At 41.3% G+C, this 22,387-nt stretch overlaps 1 protein-coding gene across 6 annotated transcripts in view; it reads left to right on the forward strand.

Moving 5' to 3' along the window:
• tdrd9 (tudor domain containing 9) overlaps window positions 1–22,387 on the forward strand; it is a 165,248-nt gene that overhangs the window by 137,130 nt on the left and 5,731 nt on the right. For 4 of the 6 annotated variants that reach the window (XM_063047992.1, XM_063048011.1, XM_063048001.1 and 1 more), the window contains exons 29-36: window positions 5,465–5,626; window positions 5,758–5,828; window positions 9,137–9,246; window positions 9,395–9,427; window positions 12,852–12,948; window positions 13,330–13,468; window positions 13,730–13,842; window positions 20,810–20,882. In XM_063047992.1, the coding sequence (XP_062904062.1) occupies window positions 5,465–5,626; window positions 5,758–5,828; window positions 9,137–9,246; window positions 9,395–9,427; window positions 12,852–12,948; window positions 13,330–13,468; window positions 13,730–13,842; window positions 20,810–20,882 (798 nt within the window). The remainder of the gene's footprint in view (window positions 1–5,464; window positions 5,627–5,757; window positions 5,829–9,136; window positions 9,247–9,394; window positions 9,428–12,851; window positions 12,949–13,329; window positions 13,469–13,729; window positions 13,843–20,809; window positions 20,883–22,387) is intronic. The other 2 variants (XM_063048027.1, XM_063048018.1) reach the window with 2 other exon arrangements.

Below are 22,387 nucleotides of genomic sequence, written 5' to 3' on the forward strand. Positions count from 1 at the left end.
TTAAGCTTCAGATGGCAGACTGCTACCCTGACATTCTCCTGCAAAATGTCTTGATACAATTTTGAATTCATTGTTCCCTCGGTGATTGTAAACTGTCCAGGCCCTGAAGCAGCAATGCAGCCCCAAAGCATGATGCTCCTTCCACCATGCTTCACAGTTGGTGTGCAGTGTCCCATTTCCTCCAAACATAGCAATGTGCATTTCTGCCAAGAACTTCAACTTTTGTCTCAAATGTCCACAGATCCCAGAAGGATAGAACATCCAGATGGTCTTTTGCAACCCTGAGATGTGCAGCAATGTTTTTTTTTCTGGGGAGACCAATAATTCCCTCTGTGGTGTCTTTCTATGAACACCATTCGTGTTCAGTGTTTTCTTATAGTTGGCACATGAACAGAGACTTTAGCAAGTTCAAGAGTTTTCTGCAGGTCTTTTGCTGTTAACCTCCTTCAGCATTGCACATAGTGCTCTTGATATGATCTATGCAGGATGCCCACTCCTAGGGATAGAAGCAACAGTACCGAGTTTCCTCCATTTGTAGATAATTTCTTTTACTGTGGACTGATGAACACTCGGGACTTTAGAGAGATTTTTGTACCCTCTTCCAGCTTCATGCACATCTACAATTCTTCCTCTAAGGTCCTCTGAAAGTTGCTTTTGTTGATGCATGGTGCACATAAACAACAGATCTTTCTTGAGAGCAGGCTTTGTCAGTAACCTGACTTTGTGTCTTTTTATATAGAGCAGGGCACCTCTACAACCCACACCTCCAATCTCATCTTGTTGATTGGAACATCTGACTCCCAAGTAGCTTTTGTAGAACCCAGAGGCTCACATACTTTTTCCAACAAATACATGTAATGTTGGATCATTTTTCTCAGTAAGTAAATGAACAAGTTATAATGTTTCTTGTGTTATTTATTTAATTGAGTTCTTTTTATCTAGTTTTAGGACTTGCGTGAAGATCTGATCGCATTTTGGGTCATACTTATGCAGAATTATTGAACATTCTATAGGGTTCACAAACTTTCTAGCATCACTGTACTGTAATTGATTTACTTTTTTTCTTTCTATATTATCATGTATTGCATTGTACTACTGCCAAGATAGGGTGGTTCGAGCATCTTAAAAACTGCTGGTCTCCTGGGATTTTCATGCAAAGCAGTGTCTAGAGAATGGTGCAAAAAAAAAAGCAGTTCTATGGGTGAAATCGCCTTGTTAATGAGTGGCCAGAGTGGTTCAAGCTCTCAGGAATGCAATCGTAACTCAAGTAACCACATTTTACGGCAGTGGTGTGCGGAAGAGCATCTCAAAATGCATAACACATCGACCTATTGTTGCTTATAACTGATGGTAATGAACTGGACTGCAGCCGACACACTCTTTAAGAAGCTACGGCGAAAGAGGGGTTGACATATTGGTCTGATGTTGCTTTTTTTTTAAAAACAGACAAACAAACAAGGTTTTCGACTCCCAATACCAACCATCTTGCTGGCAAGTGTGCAGTCTCTGGTAAATAAAATTGACAATCTCTGAGTTAGGATGCTGTATCAGAGGGACATTAGGAACATGTGTGTTCTTTGTTCTATGAAACCTTGGTTAACCTTTCTGTGCTGGATGCAACGATTCAAATATACAGGCTCATAATACATCGTCAAGATAGTTCAGTCGAGTCTCTCAAAACCAGAGGTGGAGGTGTACACCTCATGATAATTCCTCATGGTGTACTAATATGGCAGTGATGTCCCAATGTTGCTCACTAGATCTGGAATACCTCGCAATTAAGTGCCGGCCATTTTATCTGCCACAAGAGAATTCTGTGAACTTTTTGGTAATGGTGTACATTTCACCTCGGGCTTAATGCATGCATTTCTAAATGACAATAAATGAGGACTGAGTGCCCTCATTATCTAATCTAATGTCAAGCAGGCTCTTGACAAACTGAGCGATGTAATCAGCAGGCATGAAGCAGTACCCCCTGATACATTCCCCATCATTTTAGGGAATCTTAACCAGGCCAGCTTGATAAAGTCACAATTATTATCAACAAATCATCGGTAGTACCAGAGGAAATAACAAACTGGACCATTGTTACACTAAGTCAAAGAGTGCCTACCGTGCTATTTCATACCCATATTTTGGTAGGTCTGATCATCTGGTTGTACTCTTACTCCCTTAGTATAAGCAGAGATTGAAGACTGCAGCACCAGTTGTGAGGAACAAGGAAGTATGGACAAGGGAAGCAAAAGAGGACTTACAGAACTGCTTTGAATCAGTGGATTGGACTGTGGTCAGGGAGTCATCTTCAAAGCTGGATGAGTATGCCACAGTTGTCACTGACTTCATACCCAAACCAAAAGCCGTGGATGAACCAGCAGGTTCATAGTCTTCTGAGGGCTAGATCTCTGGCATTTAAGTCTGGCAATCCAGGTCTTGGTAAGAAAACTAGGTATGACTTGTGGAGGACTATTTCAAGAGCCAAGAAACAATTTCAGGAGAAGTTGGAAACAATGTTGGATGCACATCAACTCTGGCAGTGTTTGCAGGCCATTACTTCCTACAAAGCAAAATCCAACATCATGAATGGCAGCAATGCTTCTCTACCAGACGAACTCAACACCTTCTGTGCTTCCTTTGAAAGGGAGAATAAAACCACAGCTCTGAGGATCCCTGCAGCATATGATTACCCTAAGATCGATCCCTCCCCCCTCCCCAACGTCAGGCTGTCTTTCAAGAGGATGAACCCTTGCGAGGCAGCAGGGCCCGATGGAGTACCTGGTAAGGCTCTGAAAACCTATGCCAATCAACTGGCAAGAGTATTCAAAGACATCTCTCACTGCTGCAGTTGGAAGTTTCCACCTGCTTCAAAAGAGCAACAATTATACTGGTGCCCAAGAGGAGCAGTGTGAACTGCCTCTACAACTATCATACAGTAGCGCTCAGATCTACGGTGATGAAATACTTTGAGAGGTGGGTCATGACTAGAATCAACACCTGTCTCAGGAAGGACCTGGTCCCACTGCAATTTGCCTATCGCCACAATAAGTCTACAAAAGACACAATCTCGGTTGCTTTCCACGCAACCTATGATCACCTGGATACACAAATACCTATGTCAGGATGCTGTTTATTGACTATAGCTCAGCATTTAACACCATCATTCCTACAGTCCTGATGAAAAAGCGACAGAACCTAGGCCTCTGTACCTCCCTCTGCAACTGGATCCTTGACTCCCTAACCAGAAGACCACAATCTGTGTAGATTGGAAATTACATCTGTACTTCGCGCACAATTAACATTGACGTTCCATAGGGATGTGTGCTTAGCTGACTGCTTTACTCTCTCTACACCCATGACTGTGGCTTGGCCCATCTCTAACAGCATCTATAAATTTGCTGATGATACCGCCACTGTTGGCAGAATTTCAGATGGTGACGGAAGGGCATACAGGAGTGGGATATACCAGTTAGTTGAGTGGTATCGCAGCAACAACCTTGCACTCAATGTCGGCAAGACCAGTGAGCTGATTGTGGACTTCAGGAAGGGTAAGATGAGAGAAGACAAACCAATCATACAGGCTTCAGAAGTAGAGAGAGTGAGCAGTTTCAAGTTTGTGGGTGTCGAAATCTATGAGGACCAAACCTGGACGCAATATATTGATGCATCTATAAAGAAGGCAAGACAGCGGCAATATTTCATTAGGAGGAGATTTGGTTTGTGAACTAAAACACTCAAACTTTTACAAATGTACTGTGGAGAGCATTCTGACTGGTTGCATCACCATCTGGTATGGGGAGGGGAGTTGGCTACTACACAAGGTCAAAGTAAGTTGCAGAAACTTGTAGAATTAGTCAGCTCTAACATGGGTACCAGCCTCTGTATTATCTGACATCTTCAAGGAGTGGTGCCTTAGGAAGACGGCATCCATTATTAAGGATCCTCACCAACCAGGACCTGCTCTCTCCGCACTGTTACCATAGGGACGGAGGTGCAGAAGCATGAAGGCACACATTCTGCGATTATGTGATTCTTCCTCTCTGCCAACTATTTTCCAAGTGGACTTTGAACCCATGAACACTACCTCACTAATTTTTTATTTGTTATTTTGCTCTACTTATGTTATCTATTTAATAGACACGTTAATACTTCATGTAATTCTAAGGTAGGGACATGTTCAGCACAACTTTGTGGGCGGAAGGGCCTGTATTGTGCTGTAGGTTTTCTCTGTTTGTTTATCATGTATTTCTTTGTACAGCTGCTGTAAAGTTGACATATTTCACAACATATGCCGGTGGTATTAAATCTGATTCTGATCTTAAGGTGAATGGGCTACAGCAGCAGCAGATAACACCGGTTTCCACTCCTGTATCTAAAAAAGTGGCCATTGAATGTAATTTCTTTGTAGATCTTTGAATTGCAGTAATGTACAATACTTTTTTTTACATAAGGAAATAAGTATTTGCCTTGGCAATGCATTGTGACAGTTTATTTGGTTGTTTCTATAATTCTCTGGGTTTTTGACATCCCTTTTATATTTTTCCAAGAAAAAATGTATTTGAATGATATGTGGATGAGATGGATGTGAAGGCGCATCAGATCTTTTAGCAGGTTCCATCTTGACATCCAGCTTGAATTACAACTAGGAGCCAGTTTTTCTTCTTCCTTGCCAGAGCACATTAAGGCTGCCTCGTATATACATGTCCTTGGTTCAGGGTTAATTTAGGACAAGAAAGGGTCTGACATATTTCCAGTTGGCATGCATGTGTTAGCTAGCGGGCCGTGCATGGAGACAGCCATGAGAAGCACGGAGGAGCACGTGGAGAAACTTCTGAAATGCCTGCTTTGCTGCCGCTGCTACTGTGCGATTGAGAATCTCCGGAGGGGAAGGCCCCAAATCCTCGGCTTTGCCTATTGCCGGGGCCGGGGTCGAAGCGCTCGGCAGAGATGGTGCTCGGTGCTCAGTGTCAGAGAGCTGGTTGGAGGTTCGGAGTTTTCGGACGGACTTGGAGTCGGACTGTGGTCGGATGCTTCCAGGATGCTGCATTGGCAAGTTTGCGGCGTTGGAGGTTCACCATCCGCGTGAGATAATGGGACTTTCGAGAGACTTTGAGACTTTTACCGTGCCCATGGTCTGTTCTTATCAAATTACGGTATTGCTTTGCACTGTTGTAACCATATGTTATAATTATATGGTTTTTGTCAGTTTTTAAGTTGGTTTGTCTTGTGTTTCTGTGATATCATTCTGGAAAAACATTGTATCATTTCTTAATGCATGCATTACTAAATGACAATAAAAGAGGACTGCGTGTCCTCATAATCTAATCTCCATATGTATCATCACTTCTTATAACTTGAAAGCTGTTTTTATTGTGCTTACTATGTAAGAGCAACTGCAAATTTCAATTTTATTGCATTAAATTGCATTATGACTGCCTATATTTTAACATCAGTGTATATTTTTATCCAGTTAAGTCACGAACAACTCAGAACTATATCACAGTTTCCATCCCAGAAAACAATGGGTTTAAATCAACAGACTACATGGACTCAGAAGGAGGAAAACTGGAAGCTAATTCAAGAATTCATAAAAACTTTCTCAACTGCAAAACTGGGTTCTCCAAATACAAAGGTTATTTGTATTAAAATTGTCATTTTATTGGAAATTGTTATTTAATCTATTAACTATGAATTGCTTTTCAAAATTAAAAGTATTCCTGCAAAGTTGTGTTAACAGGCTTGATTGTCTTTTAATATATTCAGGTCTATTTGCATGGTCCCTTTAATCCCTATCAGGCCAAGTTTTATAGTATGACTAATATGTCCAAGTTCAGGTAAGTAAAAATAATTCTAGTACACAAATCTTTATTTCAAAAGAATCTTTTTTTTGTATTTGGAGTATGGAGCAGTGATTGTTATTAGTGATAATTTTCACTTTATTGTCTTATTGTAAATAATTCCTAAGATATTACAAGTAGTTTCATAGGTTTTGCACTATCAATACAAGAAAACATCTGCCGTATTAACCTTTGTGTATGTATGTTCCCAAGGATTCTAAGATGCTTACCAGGACTGTTATCAAATACAAATTAAAGTGAAGCCACACACTAGGGTGGATAACCAGACGAGGAGAAAAGGAAATAAAAGAGTGGAGTAGTTTATTGAAGTAATTCTAAAATTTAAAGCAGGAATTATAACCGCTGGTAGTTATGTATGGGTATGATCAAGAAGATAGAATAAGTTTCCGGCAGATTTCTCAGGTGGCAAGAGGGTGAAAGGAGATGCAAGATGAGAAGGAAAAATGTCATGGAGAGATTTTGGAAACAAGTATTTTAAAACTGGAATTTTACATCAATCTTTGTCAGTCACTCTATACTGGCTGAGGCAAGTTCAGATGAAATGTGTAAAGTCACACAGCATACAAACAGGTCCTTCAGCATATATCATCCATTTCGACAGTGGTGTCCAGCGAGTTAGTCCCATCTGCCTACATTTGGACCCTAGTCCTCCACACCATTCCTATCTGTGTACTTATTTAGATGGCATTTAAATGTTGCAAATGAGCTCATCTGTTTCTGGCGGATCATTCCAATTACACATCACCCTTCGTGTGAAGAAGCTGCCCCTGATGTCCCTTTTAAATCCATCACCTCTGATCTTAACTCTCTGCCCTTCTGCTTTTAGCGCTTACTCTCTGGAAAAATGGCCTGCTTTCAATCTTTCTGTGCCCCCATGATCTTGTGTACAGTACTGTGCAAAAGTCGTGGGCGCATGTATATAGCTTGGTGCCTAAGACTTTTGCACAGGACTGTATTTGTCAATGTGGAAGGGAGAGCAAGTTTGTAAACCTAGCGCGAACAAAGGATGTTAGAAATGAAGAAGGTGGAGCACCACGGGAGGGTGGAGGTGGGACAGGTGACAGAAGAGGCGTGCCGGGGCAGTGGCTGTCTTGGATGCAGACAGCACGCAAGGTTATTTAATCATTGCAGAATGCCTTTCTGGTGCTTTTTGCTTCCTCTCCTCTCCTTGCCCCCTTCCCACTCAGTCCACAGAGGAGACCCGTATCACAATCAGATTTATTATCATTCACAGCTGTAATGAATTGCAGCATTAGTACAGTGTAATACCTAAAATTATGATCGTACTGCGCAAAGGTCTTTGGTATTCTAGCTAAATATATGAGCCGAAGACTTTTGGACGGTACTGTACCTCTATCAGGTCATCCCTCAATCTCCGACATTCCAGGCAATGAAGTCCTAGTCTACACACCCACTCCTTGTAACACAGGCCCCCGAGTCCAGACAACATCCAGTAATTTTTGTTTTTTGTTTATTGCGTCTTCCTTGTAACAGAGTGAGTAAAACTATACACAGTAATCCAAGTAAGCCCTTGTCAACGGCTTGTAACTGCAATACTCAATCGCCTGACCAATGAAGACCTAAGTGCCAAATGCCTCCTCCACCATCTCTACCTGATACTACTTTCAATGATCTATACACTTCAGCTTTTAGCTTCCTCTGTTCCATAACACTCCCTAGGGACCTATTGTTCAATGTACGTCCTACCTTTATTTGATCTCCCAAAATTCAATACCTTACATTTATCTACAGTAGATTGAAAGATATTTACCAGTCCTCAGCTTGCAAACCTTGTTAATCAATATTCTCCTGTAATTTTTTAACTTTCTATAACAATCTATAACACAACTTAATTTGGTATCATGCGTAAGATTACAAATATGCCTTGTACATTTGCATCCAAATTATTTATATAAATTGCAAACAACAATGGTCTCAGCACTGACTGCTGACATAGGCCTCTGCTCTGTGAAGCAACACTTGATCACCACCTTCTGCTTCGTCACACTGAGCCGCCAATAAATATAATCCCCGTCTTCCCCTTGGATTCCATGCAGTCTAACAGACTAACCTGACTTGAGAGACCTTGTTAAAGAGCATGCAGACAACATCCACTGCCCTACTCTCATCTACTCTTTGAATTCAAAGCACTCCAAGAGATTTGTCATGCATGACTTTCCATGCACAAAACCATATTGACTGCCTCAAATCAAACCCCGTTTTTTCAAACACAAAATGCTGGAGGAACTTAGGCCAGGCAGCATCTGTGGGGGGAAAAAAGTACAGTCAGCGTCTTGCCCTCAAACGTCGATTGTACTTTTTTTCCATAGAAGCTGCCTGGCCTGCTGAGTTCCTCCAGCATTTTGTGTGTGTTGCTTGGTTTCCCAGCATCCGCAGATTTTCTCTTGTTCCTGTTTCTCCAAATGTTGATAGACAGTATTCCTTGGAATCCTCTCCAGCAATTTACCCACCACCAATGTCAGATTCACTAGCTTGTACTGGTTTCTTTTTGGCTTCTCTTTTTCAATAGTGGCACCACATTGGCCACCTTCCAGTCCACTGGAATCTCATCTGTGGCTGGAGGTGAAACAAAACTCTCTGCAAAGGCCAGAATCAGAATCACTAGCATATGTCATGAAATTTCTTCTATAATTATTGGCTTTCCACAAAGTCTGAGAATGCATCATGTCTGGCACTGGGAATTTATCTACCTTCATGCACTTTAAGGCCTCCAATACCACCACCTTGCTAATTCGTATATGGTAGAAGACAACAACACTCATTTTTCCTTGTCAAAACTGAAGAGAATTATTTATTAATAATCTTGCCCATTTCCTTTGGCTATATCAGTTGCCATACCAAGCTGTGATGTATCAGGATAGGATGTTTTCTACGGTGTATCTCTAAAAATTGGTGAGGGTCAAAGGGAATGTTTTAGCTTCCTGTGGAAGTCGAGTTTTCTTAGCTATAGCATCAATGTGGTTGGAATGGGACAGGCTATTGGTAATGTTCACTTCTAAGAACTTGGTCATGAAATACCTGAAGTGAACATATATTTTCTTGGTCTTCCTTTTAATTGTTCATATGATAGAAAAAATTGGATATAAATCATTGATCGTCTTCAAACAGTGCATATTCTAAATGGTAGCTAACAGACTTAAATGTATTTCAACATAATTTGAAATTTGGTTGGTTAAAAACCTGAGTACTTTTTAAGAGGCATATTTTGTTTAAACGCAGCTAACTTAATTCTATCAAATTGCTCAATTTTTAATTTTGCCCAGGAATGTTTGGATTGAAAGCCAGAGCATAAATTCAGTAGCTGTGAATGATGCTCCTGAAGATGTACATCAGAGGATATTGGTTGGTGCATCAGTGTCAGTAAATACCTCAGGTACTTAAAAGCCTTTTTTAAACAAGGCATAATATAGTTTACTCGTTTAAGCTAATAATACATTGAAATCCCAAAGTTTACATAGGTTGTTATTTTTTCACATCTATGCATGAAATCGTTTGATAAGTTGGCAAATTATGTCCTGCAGATGGATCTGGATCTTCCACACTGAGTAATATGGGTGAGCATAATTGGCCTAAACTATAAATAATGTAATGCTGAACGCATGTGTCAGAACAAAAAGATTTCAGCATAGAATCCTAATGAAGAATCTCGGTCCAAAACATTGGTGTTTATTTCTCTTATTGGATCCTTCCTGACTTGCTGGGTTTCTCCAGCACATTTTGTGTGTACGTGTGTGTTGCTGAAGATTTCTAGCATCTGCAGAATCTCGTTTTACAAATTCAGCATTGATGGAGGCCATTTGGAAAATCATGTCTACTCTGTGTATACTTGGTATCAGTGTCATCATTTGTAACACATTTTCCTTGGACATAAGTAAATGTTTACCAAAGATTCACTCATTTTCTCCAAGTGGTGCAGAGCATGGCTTCATCTCCCAAATTACATGCTATTGACCATAACTTGGATACTGAGAGAGTTATGAAATACCACTTATGGCTTAAATCATTCTGTTAACAGCTCCTACCTTGTAATTTTCATTGGAATCATCATGCTTGGTGTGAGAGTCCAGTAATGAGGTTGAGCAGCCACATGTATTGGTAGGATACTAAATTGTCTTTAAATCATGGTTGGATGTATGCGGTTTTGTGTCTGGCACATAGAGGGATGAAATGAATTATTCTTCAACTGGATTGGTACCAGAATAAAGAAGAGATTTCAGAGTACTTGGAGGGACGTGATAAAATAGGCAGAAGTCAGCATGGTTTCCTTCAGGGGAAATCCTTGCCTGACAAATCCATTGAAATTCTTTGAGAAAATAACAGGCAGGATAGACAAAGGTGTGTCAGTGGATGTTATTTACTGGAGTTTCAGGAGGTCTTTGACAAGGTGCCACACACCAGCAGGTTGTAAGAGTGGGCTCCCTCACCTCCAACTCTCTGACTCTCAATACTGGAGCCCCTGAGGGCTGCATACTGAGTCCCCTCCTTTATTCCCTGTATACTCATGACTGTATCGCCACCCACAGCTCTAATCTGCTAATTAAACAATAATGAGGTGGCCTACAGGGAAGAAGTCATCTCTCTGACACAGTGGTGTCAAGAAAACAACCTCTCCCTCAATGTCATGAAAACAAAGGAGCTGGTTGTGGATTACAGGAGAAATGGAGATGGGCTAACCTCTATTGACATCAATGGATCTGGGGTTGAGATGGTAAACAGCTTCAAGTTCCTCGGCATCCACATCACCGAGGACCTCACGTGGTCTGTTCTCACCAGCTGTGTGGTGTAAAAGGCACAACAGCGCCTCTTTCACCTCAGACATTTGAGGAAGTTTGGTATGGGACCCCAAATCCTAAGAACTTGCTACAGGGGCAAAATTGAGTGTATCCTGACTGGCTGCCTCACTGCCTGGTATGGGAACTGTACTTCCCTTAACTGCAGGACTCTGCAGAGAGTGGTGCAGACAGCCCAGCGCATCTGTAGTTGTGAACTTCCCATGATTCAGGACATTTACAAGGACAGGTGTGTAAAAAGGGCCTGTAGGATCATTCAGGACCCAGGCCATCTCAACCACAATCTATTCCAGCTGCTGCCATCCAGGAAGTGCTAATACAGCATAAACGCCAGGACCAGCACGCTCCAGGACAGCTTCTTCCACTAGGCCATCAGACTAATGAACTTACGTTGACTTGAGTGTACTCTGTATTAGATTGACTGTTCTATTTATTAATTACTATGATTGCACATATGGATGGAGACGTAAAATAAAGATTTTTACTCCTCATGTATGTGAAGGATGTAAGAAATAAAGTCAATTCAATTCAAAGAGCCTTTGGTATTACAGAAAAGATATTGGCATGGATAAAAGAATGGATAGTTGGCAGAAGGCAAAGGTTGAGAATAAATGGGATGCATTCTGGTTGGCTACTGGTGATTAGTGGAGATCTGCAGTGGTCTCTTCACGTTATATTTAATAATCAGGATGATAGAATTGATGGCTTTGTGGCCAAGTTTGTGGATGATATAAAGATGGGTGGAGTGGAAGGTTGTGCTGAGGAAGTAGTCAGTTTGCAGAAGGACTTGGACAGATTAGGAGAATGGGCAAAGTGGCAGGTGGAATCCAGTGCAGGGAAATGTATGGTAATGCACTTTGGTTGAAAGAATAAAGGTGTAGTCTATTTTATAAACAGGAATTAAGTTCACAAATTGGAAGTACAGCATTCCCTAAAGGAAGGCAAATGCAATGTTAGCATTCATTTCCAGATGGATTGCATCTGTTAGTCTCGCGAGACCATGGATCTGTGCCTGGAAAGTCTTGCTTCAGTCTCTCCAGGGTGCAGGCCTGGGCAAGGTTGTAGGGAAGACTGGCAGTTTCCAGTTTCAGGCCCCTTATCTAAGAAAAGATGTACTGACATATGAGAGGTCCTGAGGTTTTCAAGAATGATTCTGGGAGTGAAAGTGTTAACTTATGAGGAGAGCTTGGCTCTGGGCCTGCACTCACTGGAGTTCAGAAGATTGAGAGGGGCGTCTCATTGAAATCCACCAAATATCAAAAAGGCTTGATTGAGCTTTGACCATCGGAACATGGAGGAACCATCTGAAGCTCAAACATCCCCTGATGATTCTATGATTTCAACTTCTGAAGCCAACGTGCAAGCTGCTTTCAGGAGGGTGAACCCACAGAAAGCATCTTGACCGGACAGAATGCCTGGCCACATACTAAAGACCTCTGCTGATCAGCTGGCTGGTGTGTTCACTGAGATCTTTAACTCTCACTTTGGCAGTGTGTGGTATCCACCTGCTTCAGGCAGGCTTCAATTATACCAGTGCCCAAGAAGAGCGTAGTAACCTGCGTCAGTGACTGTTGTCCAATTGCACGTACGTCCATGGTGATGAAGTGTTTTGAGACGTTGGCGATGAAACATATCGGCTGCTGCCTGAGAGGTGGCTTGGATCCACTCTAATTTGCCTACCAGAGCAACAGGTCCATAGCAGATGCCATCTCATTGGCTCTTCACTCAACTCTGGAACATCTGGACAGCAAAGATGCATACATCAGGATGCTCTTCATCAAATACAGCTTAACATTCAATACCATCTTCCCCTCAAAACTAATCAATAAGCCTCAAGACTTTGGCCTCAATACCTCCTTGTGCAATTGGCTCCTGGATTTTCTCACTTGTAGACTCCAGTCAGTTCAGATTGGCAACAGCATTTCCTCAGCCATGATGGAATGGTGTTGCAGAATCGATGAGCTGAATGGCTTAATTCTGCTCCTATGTCATATGGTCTTATGGAATCTCAGTTTTTAAAAGAATAGTGAAAAGCACCATCAAATGCCTTCATAAACCACCTTTGAATTTTGTGTTATTTATAAATGCAATTTTCTTGGTAAAATGTTTTGAAGAATGATAGCAGACTGAGTCGATTAATTGAGCAACCAACATATACTGTAATTGTTCTTTATTTCTGGTTTTGCAGGCTCAACTATGATTGTGCGAGAAACAACACTGATGCCAAACATTCATGGGTTACCAGCTCTAATATGTATGATATTTGCTCCAGTCATGGAACTGAGGTGCATGTGAAAATGAGCAAGAGGGTTATATTACATGCCTATTATTCACTGAGTTTTATTCTTGTTACTTAATACTGTATATTCTATTTATCTTCCCTGAACCATTGCAGTGAAATGAGACACTTGCATGTCACCAGCACTGTTTATTTTTTAATCACAAATACTGCATTTAAAACAACAGGTTTTCTCGTATTACCATATACAATACATTCTTACTCTGAATAGCTTACTTCACGTGAACCCATTTGGTAAGAACAGTCATTTCTCTAGCATGCTTAAGTATACAATAATACCAGACAGATTACATTTTTGGATGGAAAGGGTGAACATTTTCCTCCATTTTGCACGTGTTACTAATTCTGTTCTGTGTTGTCTCTCTAGGACTGACAGATTAAGAAAACATTACATCGGTGCTTTGTGTGGTTTAGGTTGGAATCCAGTTATTAGTGCCCCTGTATTGGAAGAACATGATCTGGAAGTTGTGTTTGATGTGCATTTTGATGCTAATGACATTTTGGAGGTAGTGCTATATTACTTTATCAATTGCAAGGAACTTATTCCACAGCAAAACAGTGATGGACATTTTAAGTAGTGTTTAAATCCTCCGTTTGCAATTTGTATCTTCTGAGTTCAGATGAACATGTTACAGCCTAGCTATTTTTCTTAGATTAACAATTTAAGTTAAATGACCAATTTAACTGTGCTTTTCTCTGAAGATGAGACTTAAATTTTAATTGTGAAAATGTACATAAATAGTACCATGATTCTTATTTTTTTCTAGATTAATCTGTTGCGGAGCACCATCAACAAGTTAGTTTGTGATAGGTTCCTGAATTCATGGAAACGTGAAGAAATACAGAAACTGCAAAATGAAGCTCGCCTCAGATTGTTAGAGTAAGGCCTGTGCAATTTCTATTATTTAATGTACTGCTAATATCCAGGGTGACCTATTAGTTATACAGTACAAAGACAGAGAAGTGACTAGATTTGAGTGTTGAGTCTTTGCAAACTGGTAAATGATTTATATTTTTGAATGTGTAGGTTTTCCTTTTATGCATTATAACCAAATTCCAAAGTTGTATAATGAACAGAGTACTTTGAAGCTTGTTACATCAGAATATTAATGGTACGTAGTGAAGGATTTAATGGCTGTGATGGTGATTGGAAGATTGTTGAGAACATCTGATATCATTGTTCGGATTTATTCCTTTTGGAGAAAAGTAATCAATATCAATGTTTTTGTCCAATCTTTTTGACTCCAGAAAATTTGACAGGAACAGAGGAATGAAAGAAAGTTGTGAATGTGAAAGAGGTGTAGACGAATGTAGCAACCAAAGATATGTTAAGTATCCCATCAAGTTTTGTGAGGATAGATGAGGTTTGGCATATAGGCTGTTTAAAGATACTAAAGATTTAAGCCAAGTATGTGAAGAAGGAGATTGGTTTATTATTGTCACATGTACCAAGATAGAGTAAAAGGCTTGCCTTGCATACTGTTTATGCAGATTTAATCATTACACATTTCATTAAGCTAGAATAAGGTGAAACACTACAATGCAACACAAAGTGTAAAAGCTACCTAAAAAATGTGGTGCAGGTAAGCAATAAAGTGCAAAGTCGTAAGGTAGATCATGAGGCCAAGAGTCCATCTCATCATAAAACAGGTCATTTCAAGAGTCTGATAACAGTGGGATTGAAGCTGTCCTGAGACTAGTTGTATGTGCTTTAAGGCTTTCACATCTTCTGCCTGATGGGAGAGGGGAGAACAGAGAAAATCTGGGATGGATGGAGTCTTTGATTATAACTGCCTTAAGATTGTTACAGATGGCGGTGGAAATTGGAATAAGCTCCCACTACTTATTAAATGCCTCAAATAGCCTCTAACAACCAAGTCCAGCTCCTGGCCTTCAGGTGTGACTTAGCTACTAAGTCTGGTGAAACAATTTTTGTTGACAGGAGAGGGGGCGTAGGTGGATTACTGGCGCCTTAAAACCAGTTGGTTTGCGCAGATGGGGTTTGTCAGCCGTCGTTGGCAGCTCATCTGGGAAATGGGAAAACTCTGCTGCCTTGCAGCTAGACCCATTCATGGGGAAGGCTTCAGGAGAAAACCCCGGAGTTAAGAGTCCCTGAAACAGTCCTTTGAGTTCAACATTGACTGGCAACTCCTACGATGCTGCAAGTGCCAAACTCTCTGCCATTCCTTTGGGTTCATCAGAAGCTTGAAGAGGGGAGATTTGTTACATGGGTATCATCTTGCTCTCCATATTATACTGCCCTGACTTGCATATCTAGACAGCTAGGATGAAATATCTTTGGTCGACCCTGACCCAATGGAGGCCTCATTCAGTCACTAAAGCAACAAGAAGTACAGACAGAGACCATAGAGGGGAGGCTAATTTATATGATATGCTAAGCTGTATCCACAGCTATATGCAGTTTCTTCCCGTCATGCACAGAACAGCTACCATACCAAGCCAGTATGCATCCAAACAGACCGCTTTCTATTATGCATTGATTAAAAAATTGGTAAGAGTCGATGGGGTGTGCTGAATTGGTAAGCTTCCTTGGCCGTCCCATCATCATGGTTGGACCAGGATATGGTGTTCATACCTAGGAACTTCAAACTCTCAACCTCTCAACTCCACACTGTTGATGTAGACAGGTCCATTTGCTCTGCTCCCCCTTTCTGAAGTCAGTGACCTGCTCTTATTTTGTAACATTGAGGTATAGTAGCATGTCACTAAGCTCTCTATCTCCTTCAGGTACTCAAGCTCGTTATTTGAGATGCAGCCCACAACAGTAGCATCATCCTCAGACTTGTAGATGACTTGGAGAAGAATCTAGCCATACAGTCATGAGTATGCAAGAAGAAGGGAGCTGAGGACAAAACCTTGTTTAGCGCCTGCATTTAGGAAAATCATGGCAGATGTGTTACTGCCTATCCTTACTGATTGCGGTCCCTTGGTCAGAAGGTCAAGGATCCAGTTGCAGAGGGAGTCATTAACTCCCAGGATCCAGAGTTTGGAAATGCTTGTTGAAATAATAGTCTTGAAGGCAAATCTGTAGTTCATAAACAATAGTCTGACATAGGTGTCTTTACGTTCCAGATGCCTCAGAGATGAATGTAGGGCCAGGGAGATGGTGTCTGCCACAGACCTGTTTTGCTGGTAGGCAGTTTGCAGTTGGTTGAGATTGTCTGAAATGCTGGAGTTGATGCATGCCTTAACAAGCCTCTTGAAGCACTTCACGATAGTAGATGTTGGAGCAACTAAGTGGTAGTCATTAAGGCACATTACCTTGTTTTAATAGAGTGCTGGGATGATAAAGCAGAAGGAATCCACCTCCTGATGTAGAGAGAAGTTAAAAATATCTGTAAAACTCCCTACCAGCTGATCTGGACAGGATCTAAAGACACAGTCAGGGACACCTTATAGGCGTGATGCTTTTTGCGATTTCACCCTCTGGAAGGCTGATCTTGTGTCTGCAGTGGTATAAAAGGTTTCCCTATGAGATGACCAGTAGCAGTGACTCGAGACCAACGACTGAAGAAGATGACCTTGACAAGCCGTCAGTTTTGCAAATTATGCAAGTAGCTAAAAGAGTTCTGACATAAGGAGTTAATGCGTTTTGTTTGAATCTACCTCATGAATCATTGATTTATTTGAATCAAATGTGATTATTAAACAAGAATAGTTTTTAGGACGAGTCATTGGCATATTTTATCTTGTACTGTAATTGGCAGCACAAATTTGGGAAATGAAGTAAACTAAAATCATGCAGGGAAAATGATTTGTGATTGTCGGGAGAGGGAAGGGAGAATATCGGATAGTGGAGAGCACTCCTGCGGCCGTCCCCCTCAACAATATGTACTCCATTTTGAGTACTGTTTTGGGGGTGGGGTGACCTACCTGGTGGAAGCAACAGCAGCCATCGCTCTGGCACTGAGTCTGGCCTTTTGCCTCAGAAAGGTAGGGAACTGAAGAGGATGGCAGCAGTAATAGTGGACTCAATAATTCAGGGAGCAGATAGGTGATTTTGTGGACAGTAAAAAGAGACATAGATCTTAGTTTACCTCCCAGGTGCAAGGATCCACTAAATTCTTGAATGCATCCACAATATCCTGAAAAGGGAGGGTGAGCAGCCGGAAGTTTTGGTACATATTGGTACTAACCACATAGGTAGATAAAGGGAGGAGGTCCTGAAAACAGAATACAGGGAGTTAGGAAGGAAGCTGAGAAACAGGACTTCAAGTGTAGTAATCTCAGGATTGCTGCCTGTGCTACTCGACAGTGAGGATAGGAATAGAATGAGGTGGTGGATAAATGTGTGGCTGGAGAATTGGAGCAGGGGGCAGGGATTCAGATTTCTGGATCATTGGGATCCCTTCTGGGGCAGGTTTACTCGAGCAGTTGGGAATGGTTTAAACTAATATGGCAGGGGAATGGGAACCAGTATGATAGAGCTGAGGATGAGCCAGCAGGTTTACAAGTGGATGATGGATATAACATGAATGTAAGGAAGGAAAAGCCAATAATTGGGTACAAATGCAGACAGAGCAAAGAGTACCACAGGGACAAAATTCAAAAGGACCAAGAATGCAGGACTGAAGGTTCTGTGCTTATATGCGCGTAGCATTTGGAAAAAGGTGGATGAATTCATAGCACAATTAGAGATTGGTCGGTATGACATTGTGGGCATCACAGAGTTGTGGCTGAAAGAAGGCCAAAGTTGAGAGCGTAACATTAAAGGATATACTATGTATCAAAAGGATGGATAGGTGGTGGTGCGGCTCTGTTGGTTAGAGATGGAATTGTATCTTTAGAAAGAGGAGATATAGGATCAGAGAATGTTGAATCTTTGTGGATGGAGTTAAAAAAACTGTAAGGGTAAAGAAACCACTATGGGAATCATATGTAGACCTTCAAATAGCAGCCAAGATGTGGGATTCAGTTTGCAAAGGGAGTTGGAAAAGACATGTAATAAGGGTAATGTCACAATTGTAATGGAGGATTTCGATGTGCAAGGGGATTGAGAAAATCAGGTTGGTGTCATATCTCAAGAGGGGAAACTTGTTGAATGCCTATGAGATGGCTTTTTAGAGCAGCTTCTGCTTGAGCCTACTCGGGGAAAGGCCATCTTATATTGGGTATTGTGTAACCACCTAGATCTTATTGGGGAGCTTAATATAAAGGAACCCTTAGCAGGCAATGATCATAATATGATTGAATTCATATTTCAATTTGAGAGGGAGAAGCATAACACATATATATTAGTATCGCAATGGAATAAAGGCATGAGAGAGGAGCTTTCCCATATGGATTTGATAGGGATATTGGCGGGGATGATGGCAGAACAGAGGTGGCTGAAGTTTCTGGGAATAGTTCACAAGGCACAGAATAGATCCCACAGAAGAAATTGTCCTCAAATGGCAGGGCTAGGCAACTGTGGCTGACAAGGGAAGTTAAAAGCCAGGAAAGGGCATATAAAGTAGCAAAAATGAGTGGGAAGTTGGGTGATTGAGAAGCTTTTAAAATCCAACAAAAGGCAACTTAAGAAAAAACAGCTATAAGAAGGGGAAAGATGAAATATAATGGCAAACTAGCCAATAATATAAAGCAGGATACTAAAAGATTTTTCAGTTGTACAGAGTAAAAGGGAGGTGAGAGTTGATATTGGACCATTGGAAAATGATGCTGGTGAGGTAGTAATGGGTGGTGGGGCAAAGAAATGGCAGGTGAACTTGAGTACTTTGTATCAGCCTTCACTGTGGGAAACACTAGCAGTGTGCCCAACGTCCGTGAGTGTCAGGGAGCAGGGGTGAGTGCCATTGCTATTGCAAAGGAAAAATTGCTAGGCAAACTGCAAGGTCTTAAGGTGAATAAGTCACCTGGACCATATGGACTATAAACCAGAGTCCTGAGAGAGGTTGCTGAAGAGATAATGGATGCGTTGGTCATGATCTTTCAAGAATCACTTGTTCTGGTATGGTCCCAGAGGACTAGAAGATAGCTAATGTCATGCCGCTCTTTGATAAGGGAGGAAGGCAAAAGAAAGGAAATTATAGGCCAGTTAGCCTAACTTCAGTGGTTGGGAAAGTCTTGAAGTCTATTATTAAAGGTACTTGGAGACTAATGATAAACTAAGTCAGCAAGGTTTCTGTAAAGGGAAATCTTGCCTGACAAATCTGTTAGAGTTCTTTGAGGAAGTAACAAACAGGGTGGACAAAGAGGAGGCAGTAGATGTTATTTACTTGGATTTTCAGAAAGCATTTGATAAGTTGCCACATATGAGGCTGCTAACAGGGTAAAATCCTATGACATTACAGGAAAGATACAGGCATGGAAGAAGGAATGGATGACAGGCAGGAGGCAGTGAGCAAGAATAAAGGGGACCTTTTCTGCTTGGCTGCCAGTGACTTATGTTGTTCCTCAAGGGTCAGTACTGGGTTCTCTACTTTTCATTGTCAATGCTTTGGAATGAAATTAATGGCTTTATGACAAAGTTTGCAGATGATATGAAGACAGGTGTAAGGGTAGGTAATGCTGAGGTAGCAATGCGATTACAGCAGCACTTGGACAAATTGGAAGAATGGGTAAAAAATGGCAAATGGACAAGTGTTGGGAAATGTATGATAATGCATTTTGGTATAAGGAACAATAGTGCGGACAATTATCAAACTGGGGAGAAGCTTCAAACATCAGAGGTGCAGAGGGATGTAAGATTCCTTGTGCAAGACTCCCAGAAGGTTAATTTACAGGTCTTAAGACACTAGTCAGGCCACACTAGGATTATTGTCAACAGTTTTGTGCCCCACATCTCAGAAAGGATGTGCTATCATTGGTGAGAGTCCAGAGAAAGTTCACGAGGATGATTCCAGGAATGAAGAAGTTAACATATGAGGAGCATTTGGCAGCATTGGGCCTGTACTCACTGGAATTTAGAAGAATGTAGGGGAATCTCATTGAAACCTACCGAATGTTGAAAGGACTAGATAAGGTGGATGTGGAGAGGATGTTTCTTATGGTGAGATATCCAGAACTAGAGTGTACAGCTTCAAAATTGAGGGGCGACCTTTTAGAACAGAGGTAAGGGGGAAGTTTTTTAGCCAGAGAGTAGTGAATTTGTGGAATGCTCTGCTGCAGATTGTGGTGGAGGCCATGACTGTGGGTATATTTAAAGCGGAAGTTGATAGTTTTCTGATTGTCAGAGCATCAAAGGATATGGTGAGAAGGCACATGTATAGGGTTGAGTGGTATCTGGGATCAGCCATGATAAAAATGGTGGAGCAGACTTGGGTTGAATGGCCTAATCCTGCTCCTATGTTGGAAGAGCTGGTGAGTATGTGTGGTGATTGCTCTTAGTTTTGGAATGTGAAGGATATTATTTGGCTTGTTTATCTTATCAGCAAAGGATGTAGCACAATTGCTTTTGATTGAAGATAGTTACATTGCAGTATTTTCTATCTCACTAGCCATTTCAGGTTTTGTTCATGTAATACTTCGATTAGTTTTGTTTTAAGTTGGTTGCTAATATTTTGACATTTTTCATGGTTAAGTTTGCTCATTCAAGAAACAACAAATTCAAATATCCCGGTCATTTTGGTTATAATTTTAATTTATACAATATGTTCCTGATAGTTATGGTTTAAAGTTGTTGATATATTTTCTTGTGAAAGATGACTTTCTTTTTGCTCATTGTCCTATCATCCTTGTACCACCAACTTTGTAGTGAATAGTTCTGTACTTCTCAAGACTTGATGTGGAATTGTCATGTAATATAGATTGAATATAATGGCTGTCAACTGGAAACAGTATAATAGACTGTAAAATTATATTCTGTCAAATTCTCAATTTATTTACAGCATTTTTATTGGAAAGAAACCCAGAGAAACTATTAAATCTCAGTACTTTGAAAGACCATACCAGTGGAATCAGGTAGTTGTGTTTTTATGCTTGCAATTTAACCCTAAAGGGTAACTGTTCACTGACTGTTACCATATTAGAATTGCCTTTGCAGATTAGTGAATAACCAAAGGGTTTACTAACAACTTCATGGAAAATGTATTTTTAGAAACTAGATTTTTTCATCCAGACCTGTTCAGTTACTGTTTAACTGGTTAGCAAAACAAGCCAGGAAGGTGCATTGCCATAAGTTTGATATCATTTGCGGGTAAATTTCTAGAGAGGATTCTAAGAGACAGGATCTGTAACGAGAGTCTTTGGTGAGGATGGTTTGGACCCAAATGCTGGAGTATCTGAAGCAAGGTTCGAGACACAGTATCAAACTGGATCTGAGCACAAAACAAATGCTAGGCAATATTATTAGTAGACTTGTGATTGAGCACCGAACCACAGTTCAGGTGTTCCTTAAATACTTAATTCTTGGTGCTAGAAACATGATTACCAATTAGTGGGAACGTCCTGAACCTTTAAAAGGGCCACGGCACCTAGTCGTACTCTGGGGAGGTTCAGTGTTTAAATCCCGGAAGCTGGCACTGTTAGGGGCATCTCGTAACAGGACCCCCTTTCCTATGGCTAACTTCTGACGGCCCAGGCTGCTGGGAGAGGCAGAGATGGTAATCATGGTTGAGAACTGGATCCAAGATCTTTCTTTTGGGCACCGAATACCTCTCCTCGGGCCCAATCCATCACAGTCTGCGAGGACTTGACGAATCCCTTGAACAGTGTGTGAGTCCAAAACACTTTTCACCATGAAGACCTGTTCCCCCTCAACTGGCTGATTGTGGTGGGGCTAAGGGACTGGTGCAGACAGGTTTTAATTTAGAAATGTGGAAGGTGGAATGGATCTGTAGGGTCTTGGGGAGCTTCAAGGTGTAAGCCACTGGGTTTACGTTCCTCGGGATTTCAAAGGGTCTAATGAACTTGGGCACCAACCTTTAGAGATCTCAACTTTTGAGATCTTTGGCCACAGGGATTCCAATCTCAGCCTTTTGTTCCAGAAAGAGAGGCGGAGGTTAACCAAACTCGCACTCAAACGGTGACATCTCATACGCCGAATACTGTAAGGTGTTATGGGCAACTGCTATCCACATAAAAACAGTTTCACCATTCACCTGGTCTTTCCAAAGTGAGGCATCTTAGAGTACATTCTAATTCCTGTTTGGTCTACTCCGTCTGGCTGTTGGACTGCGGGTGAAACCCAGAGAAAAGGCTTGCTGTTGCCCCTATCAGTTTGCAGAACACCCTCTAGAAATGTGATGTGAATTGTGGACCATGATCTGAGACAATGTCCACCGGAATCTGTGGGTGTTGAAGACTTGGTCCAGGATAATCTCAGCCGTTTCCAACGCAGTGGTAGCTTCTCCCAAGGCAATGAACTTGCAGGCTTTCGAAAACCGATTGACAACTGCCATGATGACTAACTTCCTCTTGGATGGTGGGAGATCTGTGACAAGGTCCATGGAGATGTGTGCCCAAGG

Source organism: Mobula hypostoma, chromosome 1 (assembly GCF_963921235.1).
Source record: "Mobula hypostoma chromosome 1, sMobHyp1.1, whole genome shotgun sequence".
Lineage (NCBI taxonomy): Eukaryota > Metazoa > Chordata > Chondrichthyes > Myliobatiformes > Myliobatidae > Mobula > Mobula hypostoma.